The sequence below is a fragment of the Galeopterus variegatus genome, unplaced genomic scaffold (assembly GCF_000696425.1).
Source record: "Galeopterus variegatus unplaced genomic scaffold, G_variegatus-3.0.2 Scaffold11418, whole genome shotgun sequence".
Classification (NCBI taxonomy): domain Eukaryota; kingdom Metazoa; phylum Chordata; class Mammalia; order Dermoptera; family Cynocephalidae; genus Galeopterus; species Galeopterus variegatus.
The window spans coordinates 31,305-40,709 of NW_007737529.1; the positions used below are offsets into that span (position 1 = coordinate 31,305).

General features: G+C 49.0%; 1 protein-coding gene across 1 annotated transcript in view; it reads left to right on the forward strand.

Annotated features, from left to right (window-relative positions):
• Positions 1–5: 5 nt before the first annotated feature.
• The window catches only part of LOC103610614 (chromosome unknown open reading frame, human C2orf40), an 11,678-nt gene continuing 2,278 nt past the window's right edge, over positions 6–9,405 (forward strand). The window contains exons 1-3 of the mRNA XM_008594743.1: positions 6–84; positions 5,338–5,385; positions 7,292–7,449. Coding sequence (XP_008592965.1) covers positions 6–84; positions 5,338–5,385; positions 7,292–7,449 — 285 coding nt within the window. The remainder of the gene's footprint in view (positions 85–5,337; positions 5,386–7,291; positions 7,450–9,405) is intronic.

Consider the following 9,405-nt stretch of genomic DNA (forward strand, 5'->3'; position numbering starts at 1 on the left):
CCGCCATGGCCGCCTCCTCCGCGCGGCCCGCCGTGCTGGCGCTGACCGGGCTGGCGCTGCTCCTGCTGCTGTGCCTGGGCCCAGGTGAGTGGGGCGATGCCGAGCGGAGCGCGCCGCCGGCCGACACAGGGTGGCGCTGCCCGTGACGGGGCGGGGGCGCTGGGACCCAGCCCTGACCCGGGTAGGGCCGAGGAGGGGTGCAGGCACCGGGTCTGAGGTTTTCCTCCTGCACGAGCGCAGCGCAGCGCGAGGGTCTGAGCTCGGGAGGCGGAGAGAGCGCCGGGACCTAGGGGAGGCCTCGGCTGTCCTGGTACCCGAGGAAGGGCGGGCCGGGAGTCCCAGGCTGCGCAGGAAGCGTCTCAGGGAGCAGCAGGGGATTGAAGCGGGTGGCGCCCTCCGATACGTAGGGGAGGCAAGTGGCCCCCTCCCCGGGACTCCGATCCAGGCGGTTGCTGGGCAGCAGAGTTGACACTGGGTCAAGTTCCAGTCTGCAAAGCTGGGTGCAGGACACACACCCCACATGGGGAGCCGCTGGTAAAGGAATAATAGCTTAATCTTTTCTACTTCGTGGAGCTCTCAGTGAGTCGGTTGAAAACTGAAAACTCCCTGTTCGTTCTCTATAAAAAGCGCATTCACACCCAGAATGAAGCAGTTTGTTGGGTGTGCAGATGTCTGAACCCTGGAGGACCCGCAGACCCCACTTTAAGAACCGCAATCTGAAACTGTACGCTGATCCCAAGATGCCACCTTAGGCTTGTACGAACCTTTAACGTTCGCAAGTGGCCCCATGGACACAGGAGCGCCTTTGAGGCTTACACCTCTGGCAGGTAATGTGACCCCAGATTTACCAGTAAGGGAACTGGGACTGCAAAGCAAGAAGTGACTTGCCCAAACCCACAGATTGGTGGTGTGACTCTAGGCAGTCGCTGGGCACTGTCTAATGTCAATGGAAGACTCACTTAATTGATCAGTTTCTACTGTGCTTATTCAAAACAGGTGTGAAAACCAGACTCCAGGTTGAGGGAGACAGGGGTCAGGCAGTAGGAGCCCTGGGCGGGAGCCCCAAGGTTGCTGCTGTGCGGCGTGGGCTGTTCAGATGGGTGGGTTATAAAGCGAGTCCATCATGCCCCACTGCATGATGTACCCACCTGCCCCTCTCTCTTGCTCCCATTTGCAGAAGCACATCTGAATACCTCAGGTGAGCCCTGACTGTAAGCCTGTCATTTTATTTTGTTCATATCAAGAATTTAATGATAGCAGTCAGTGAAAATTTATCATCATCGAGGGGCAATGTAAAAGTACTTATGACATAAAAGTCTTTATGGAGAGTCCCAAAGGTGGCTCCTTATGATGCCAAAAATATTTAACGGAGAAAATGATTATGACCCCTTCTTGATCAATTTATTAATAGTTAGTACCTTCAAAGTGGCATCTTGCAACTCTGAATCTGCCAGGAGAGCTGATACCAGGTAACTGGATTTGAAAAATTTGGGAGTGCTTATTATCACAGCCTAGAAATAATCACTCGCTGATGATGGTGGGGTAAAATAAAAATCATCCTACAGGAAAAAAAAAAAATCACAGCTATTCTTTTGTTCTTTATCCTCTTCTCAAATTTAGTGTGGTGTCCAATTATATGTATTAGTATATAGTTTGGTGGGTAGTAATTGGCACAGTGGCAGCATTCCTAGTTCATGATTTGGGACTTCTCTGTGCTTTCCAATTGCATAGCTGAGATAAGGTGAGGCTGTTATTTCTGGTGCAGTAGTGATACACACTTGCTGCAAGAAATTGCAGCCTCATGGCAAATGCCTAAAACCAATGTCTATTTAAACATCAGATCACGTTTCATTCATTGTTAAGCGCTTTTACAGAAGGCAAACAGATGGAAGGATGAGATGATTCTGTGTGCGCTTCTCTGCAAGTTGTTAGAGATCAACCAATGTTAAAATATTGATGAATGCAAATATTAGTGCCAAGGAGCGTTATCTGTGTGCTTTGGCAAATATTTTCACAGATTTCTTCATGGACTCTTAAGGTTGGAAGGGAAGTAGAGCCGTTAAGGGCAGTCCCACGCCATCTAATTAAGTCATCCTCTCTAATGTAGCCTGGTCAAGTGCCCTCTCCAACAATTACGCACAGACGCCTCCAGCAACTCTTGATTGGGAACCTCTTGGGGCCGCTTCTTCCATCTTCGGGTGGCTGCCCAGGTGTTGGAAACCTTTCTTCATGCCCCAAATCTATGGCCCAGCGTCCCCGAAGAGCCACAGCTCCCCTCCCAGAAGCCTCATTTCTCTCGATTAATCACTGCATTCTTTTCATTTCTTCTCATGTAACACTTGTTCCCGCCCTCGTCGGCCTGGGGCTCTCTTTTTCCACAACTCCAGTTTTCTACGATCTTCCTTAAGTGAGAAGTTGTGAACTGAACAAAATAGTAGAGAGCGGTCTGATCAGAGCAGGGACAGCACAGACAGGACAATTAGTTCGCTTTTCAAGATGCTATCCTTTCTTCATGCAGCCTAAGATTGCAGTTGCTTTTTAAACTTCGGCATCACTATAGAACACCTTAAGCACAGACAATGAACACCATACGTCTCTCCCATGGGCTGCTGCATGCCACGCTAATATCTCAGCTCACCATCCACAGACACCCAGCTCTCCTAGGGAAGATGTGAGGCCAACACCACCTCTGTGCCATGGCCATTAAGCCTCTAAAAATAGCATGACCATATAATTTATCATCTAAGCTGGAACACTTTCGAGAGCAAAAGGAGGCACTATTGTTAATTTACCAGGACAATAGGTATAAACTGGAGCTGTCCTTGGAGAGCCAGAAAGTGTGGCCACCCTTCCCAGGAATCATGAGGGAGGCACTTGAGTGCGAAACAGGCTGAGGAAGTTCTAGCAGGTTCTCCATCCTAGCCCAGAGATCAGCCAGCAGACTCCCTGGATGGCACAGCTACTCTAAAGACAGTTGGGCAGCACTCAAATCCAAATGCTCTTGTTCCCTGAGGCATTCAAATTCCAATTTTGTAAACACTGGGTATGCTCATAAGACACATCTTTAGATAGAGTTCGGCTATGGGGAGCCAGTGTGTGACTCTTGGCTATGAATGAATGTTGTTTTTTTTCCTCCCCAACTCATATTAAATTATTTAAGCATAGAGTTCAGCTATGGGGAGCCAGTGTGTGACTCTTGGCTATGAATGAATGTTGTTTTTTTTCCTCCCCAATTAGATAGAGTTCGGCTATGGGGAGCCAGTGTGTGACTCTTGGCTATGAATGAATGTTGTTTTTTTTCCTCCCCAACTCATATTAAATTATTTAAGCTGGGGCCGGCCCGGTGGCGCACTGGATAGTGCGCCGCTTGGGAAGCGCGGCGGCGCTCCCGCCCGAGGGTTCAGATCCCACATAACCCTGCTGAGCAGGTGGGCACCACCACCTCTGTGCATTTCTTATCCTGGGGCCAGACTGTGGTTCCTTACACCTAATGGGGCACTGCTCACTACTTGTGATGCTGGGGGTGTTTTCCCCAGGGGCTTTGGGTTCACTCTGTATGAGACAAGCCTTATTCCTGTATGCAAGTTAATGTCAGAGGCTTCTATAGGTCCTCAAACCAGATCACTGGGTGGAGGTGGTGGGGGGGTATGTTCTATCAGGCCAGACATGTTATTTACTATTAAAATGATTGGGCGGATTAGAAACTTTTAAAACTGAGTAGGGAGAATGTCAAATTGTACAAAGAATGCTTGATTATAGGATGATCAGGGCAAGCTACAAATCTGGGCTGAATATATATATATATATATATATATATTAAAAAGATGACCGGTAAGGGGATCTTAACCCGTGACTTGGTGTTGTCAGCACCACGCTCTCCCAAGTGCTAACCGGCCATCCCTATATAGGGATCCAAACCCGTGGCCTTGGAGTTATCAGCAGCGCACTCTCCCAAGTGAGTCACGGGCCGGCCCTCTGGGCTGAATCTTTAGAGAGCTGAGGCAGGTTCCTTGGCTTGTCGCAGCATACCTTCTCTGTGTCTGCTCTTCTTATGAGGACACCAGTCACTGGATTTAGAGCCTGCCCTATATCTAGTATGAGATCATCTCGAGATCCTTAACACGTTACATCTGCAAAGACTCTATTTGCAAAATTTTCCCCAGGGGCTTTGGATTCACTCTGTATGAGACAAGCCTTATTCCTGTATGCAAGTTAATGTCAGAGGCTTCTATAGGTCCTCAAACCAGATCACTGGGTGGAGGTGGTGGTGGGGTATGTTCTATCAGGCCAGACATGTTATTTACTATTAAAATGATTGGGCGGATTAGAAACTTTTAAAACTGAGTAGGGAGAATGTCAAATTGTACAAAGAATGCTTGATTATAGGATGATCAGGGCAAGCTACAAATCTGGGCTGAATATATATATATATATATATATATATTAAAAAGATGACCGGTAAGGGGATCTTAACCCGTGACTTGGTGTTGTCAGCACCACGCTCTCCCAAGTGCTAACCGGCCATCCCTATATAGGGATCCAAACCCGTGGCCTTGGAGTTATCAGCAGCGCACTCTCCCAAGTGAGTCACGGGCCGGCCCTCTGGGCTGAATCTTTAGAGAGCTGAGGCAGGTTCCTTGGCTTGTCGCAGCATACCTTCTCTGTGTCTGCTCTTCTTATGAGGACACCAGTCACTGGATTTAGAGCCTGCCCTATATCTAGTATGAGATCATCTCGAGATCCTTAACACGTTACATCTGCAAAGACTCTATTTGCAAATATGCTCACATTTGGAGGTTCCAGATGGGTATGATGTTAGGGGGATGCTATTTGACTCATTACACCATGGAGGGAAAGTCTGCAAGGAGGTACACATGGCAGATGGCTGGCTCTCATATACAACATAAGGGATAAAAGAACTTTTCACTCTTCCTAGTGAGTAGTTCAAACTGAATTCCCTTGGCCAGCCACGGTCATTGTCACCTGTATTAGCCACACGCAGCCTGAATTGTTTTTCCTGCATTAAGGGAACACAAGCATTAAATACTGTACCACCACCAAGTTGTAAATCAATGTGGGAGTTGCAGCTCATTTTGCTAGCTTTGATTTTTTTTTTTTTTTGTCCTTTTTGAGACCGGCCGCACCGCACTCAGCCAGTGAGCGCACCGGTCATCCCTATATAGGATCCGAACCCGCGGCGGGAGTGCTGCTGCGCTCCCAGCGCTGCACTCTCCCGAGTGCACCACAGGCTCGGCCCTGCTAGCTTTGATTTTTGCATTTGATAAATTAGAGTGTACAGCACAACTCTGAAACTGATTTCTATTTTCATTCCTTCAGGTGGCATAAGTGGAAATAAGCTCAAGCTGATGCTTCAAAAACGAGAAGGTAAGTGTCCGCAGTGGATAAGGGATGCATTCTTAACTGGATGAAATGAAATGAAATGGCAACATTGAATGTGCTTGCTGCAGTCTTGTGTTCAGGAATTCAAAATTGTTTACTCCTTAAAAGGTTAGCAGATCTGAAGGGCTTATTCTCTGGGTATGTGGTACGGTATTTTATGAGATAAATATTATTGCTGGTAAGTGTTTGAAGGCTGTTTTCTGAAAGCTGTCAGTGTGGCCTCAAAAATAAAAGAAACAGTGCTACAGTGCTAACTGCATGCTGTTTATTTTAGAACCGTGAAGCACTTAGAGCACATGTCTAAATTTAGAGCGTTCCTTGGGAGCACAGAAAGCCTTGAAGCAGGGTGGGCATGAAGCGGCACTGCTGGGGCACCTCTATCTCGGTTAGCTATTGGGAAGGGGGTTTGAGCAGGAGAACCTTGGTTACTAACCACGGTTGTGGAAAGTGCTCCTAAGATAAACGTGGTGGACAGTAGCAAAATTTCACGGAAATAGAACAGTCTGGGAGTCCCAAGTTCTGGACCCGCTACGACCAGTTACATCAACTGGTTCAATTGTGTTGTCTCTCAAATGTCCTTTTCCATCTCCGGGCTTCCGTCTTCATCTGTAAAATTAAGCACCCCTCAGAAATGAAAACACGTGGCCGCATTTCTGATGTGACCAATTCTACTCCCTGAGGCAGGGCCCCCGAGCACTTACTCTCCTATTTCCAGTTGCCCCTCAGGGATCCCCCCAACAGGTGCCTGGGCACAAGCGGCCCCTAAGGCTCAAGGGCAGGGAGTTCCTGCGGGAGCTCACAGCGTCTTTCCCAGCATTTCCAGCCACACACGAGGCCCTGGTCTCGCTTCCATCTCTGAGGAGGCTGGGAGGGCCCCGCCCTGTGCTGCGGGAAGCAAGCATCTGCCCAGGGGGTGAGCGAGGCTCTCGCAGGGCCAGCCTGTCACAGGTGAGCACACCGCTAGGTGTGCATCCCTCAGCCTTTACTCAGATTGAGCCAAGAAACACGTATTGAGCAGTTACTGTATACAAAGCAGTGTAACGGGCCCTTGAAGGGTTTGTGAAAAAAACCCAACCTGCTGATGTTTGTGCATGTGACCATTGAACACACCAGGCACTCTGCTTCCATTATCCTATGCATTCTTCACAGCGACACCGAGATACCGGGGCTGTCAGCCTGGTTTCATAGATGAGGGGACAGAGGCTCAAAGCTAGGCAGCAGGGCAAGCCCCGTGGCACAGCTGCTTTCCTGAGACTCTGATGGAAAGATGTTAGAGGAAGTAGGGCTAAAGCCCAGGTCAGCACCCCTCAGGACTCAGTCGCCAGTGATCAGACCATGAGGCCCGAAGACAGGGCTCAGGGTAGTGCCGTGTGTTCCTCGGCCCCATGTGAGAACCTGGCTGTCCGACCGCTGGGCAGGGTTTGGTCCCTGCTGCCGGCTCCCTCGGGGCTCATCATGCCAGTTCTGTTTCCTTACGGAGTCTCCTGAGCAGTCGTGACCCACTCAGGTTTGCAGGCACAGGGAACCCACACCGCGTGCATGTCGCTTCCCAAATGCAGAGCCCAAGGGGTGAGCCCCCCGCCCCCGGTGAGGCCAGGGCTCCGGGCCTGCTGAGTGGCTGCAGGGGGTGAGCTGAATTCCGTTCCTACCCTGAGGACCTAGAAGTTGAAGGTTAGTCCCTTTACATGGCGGTACCCGAGTAGGAGAGTTCAGGAACAAGGACTGTGGGAAGCGGTGACTTGAGGCTGCGTTTTATCCCTCGCAGGTGACAGTGGAGTGGAGAGTCCCATCTGTCCTCTACATGGCAGGGGTGGGGGATCTCGTGGTGTTTCATCCCAACCGGAAAAGAAATCATTCTCTGCACTTTGGGGGTGGGAATTGATCATTTCAGCTCCTGCTCCCCCTGAGACTAAAGTGGCCGTTGATGAGAACAAAGCTAAAGAGTTCCTGAGTGGCCCGAAGCGCCAGAAGCGGCAGCTGTGGGACCGGAGCCGGCCCGACGTGCAGCAGTGGTACCAGCAGTTCCTCTACATGGGCTTCGACGAGGCGGTGGGTGTGGCCCTGCTGAGGACTGGCCTCCTGCGGTGGGGTGCGTGGGGGACACGGGACACAGAAAATTAAGCTTTGCTATTCATTCTAGAAGTGTGAGCCCCACCGTCTGGCAAGTGCTACCCAGGCACTGGATTGCATCACCAACTGGTGTAAGGACATCAACTGGCATTTTCCACCAGGACATGTTTGGGAGACAGTGTCCAGAGAAGTCATGGGCCAAAATGGCTGGGGACTTAGAATCACCGAGAATCTGGTTTTCCTAGGAAGCTTTTCACTTTGCTGCACAGTTCTGCCTGGGCATCCTTAACTCGCACCCTAACATGTCCAGCTTTATCTCAGAAAGTGTCAGGAACGACAAGTTGGATGTGAGGACCCGTGAGGATGACAGAGGTGAAAAGTGACTTTTAAAAAGATGGGTCCTTGCAGATGTTTGGGGAAAATTTGTCAACATATTTGTGGGACAAGATAGTTTACAGTTCATGCACCTAAGTAGCATTGGTGGACAAATTCAGCGAATTAAGGAAAAAGAATGTTTATAATCACAGACTCCCCACTGAGGTACAGGTAGGCACAGGTGAGACAGTGGCAGGGCTGAGGTCATACATTCCGCTGCACAGGAGTGTCTCCTGAGTGACTGACAAGGCTGAATTCCATGTGTGAGGCTGGGCGGGAAAGCCCAGCCCGCCCACCCAGCCAGGAGCACGTGGGTTTTTCATCTCCAACTGGGGCAGCAGCAGTTTTTTTTCTAAACAGGCACCACAGTAGGTGAAAAAATATTAAACCCTTTAGACAAACCATTTTTAATGGCTGCACACAATGAAATTACGTGGCTGTGTCGCTTCCAACCACTGGATCTATTGGTTGTTCTCTAAGTGTCTTTTTGGTACTAAAATATATTTTTATTTTTTTGCTGTGCAAATAGCTAAACACTTATAGGTAGACTCTAAATGAGCGACTTAACATTCACAGTCACCCAAAAGAAAGGTGCTGTTATTTTCATCTCTGCGTGTAGGTTGTCGCTTACTTAGTAGGACCTCATTGTACACAGTGGAATTACTGGGGCAAAGGTGGAATCTTGCTCGGGGTCTTTAAGTATTGTCAGATTGCACACTCCCGTAGGTCACGTGTGAGAGCACCCGTTTTCTAAATCTTCAGCAGCATCTGGTGTTCTCATTGAAAATTAAAATATATATATTTGCTTATTTGATAGATGAAAATGTTATATCATTTTTTAGTAATTTACATGTCTTTGATGAACATGATTAAAATGGGTATTAAGAGTTTAATATGAAGAAATGACTAAAACAATGTCTGGTGACAAAACCAGAATAAAGAGGAGGATCAAGTAAGATTATAACATCTGAATGTGTATAAGGAAGACCAGAAGGAAACGCATCGAAATGTCACTAGTGGTGTCTTTGGCAATGGCATTATATGACCCTCTTTTTCTTCATCGCCTCTCACATACAGATTTTTTAAATATGCATTATTTCTTTATTCATAAAATATTTCTAAAACTTATTGAAAATATACATTTTAAGCCAAACCTCGAACAAGCTTATAAAATGAGAAAACCCACGGAACAAGATCATTCCACTATGGCAAGAAACAGCCTTTGAGAAAAGGAGGGCCGGAGACGGAGGCAGGGGAGCCTGTGTCCTCCTGCTCGAGGCAGAGGCTGGGGAGGGCTCAGAGGGCGACAGGGACCCTGGCCGGGCCGCGGCTTTGATCCTGCCCCCAGCACGGCAGCAGCCGGCCACTTCTCACCCGGCGGGCCTCAAGACGACGATCGCAGCCTCCGACCTCACGGAGTTCTCAAATGTGGATGAATGTCCCTGGCAGTCTTGTGAAAACAAAAATAGGCCTCTGAGGCCCAACCACCAGTTCATCCGACCTCCCGGGAGGCGCACAGTGGGGCCTCCAGGGCCTGCGAGTCCGCATCCGCGTTTCACA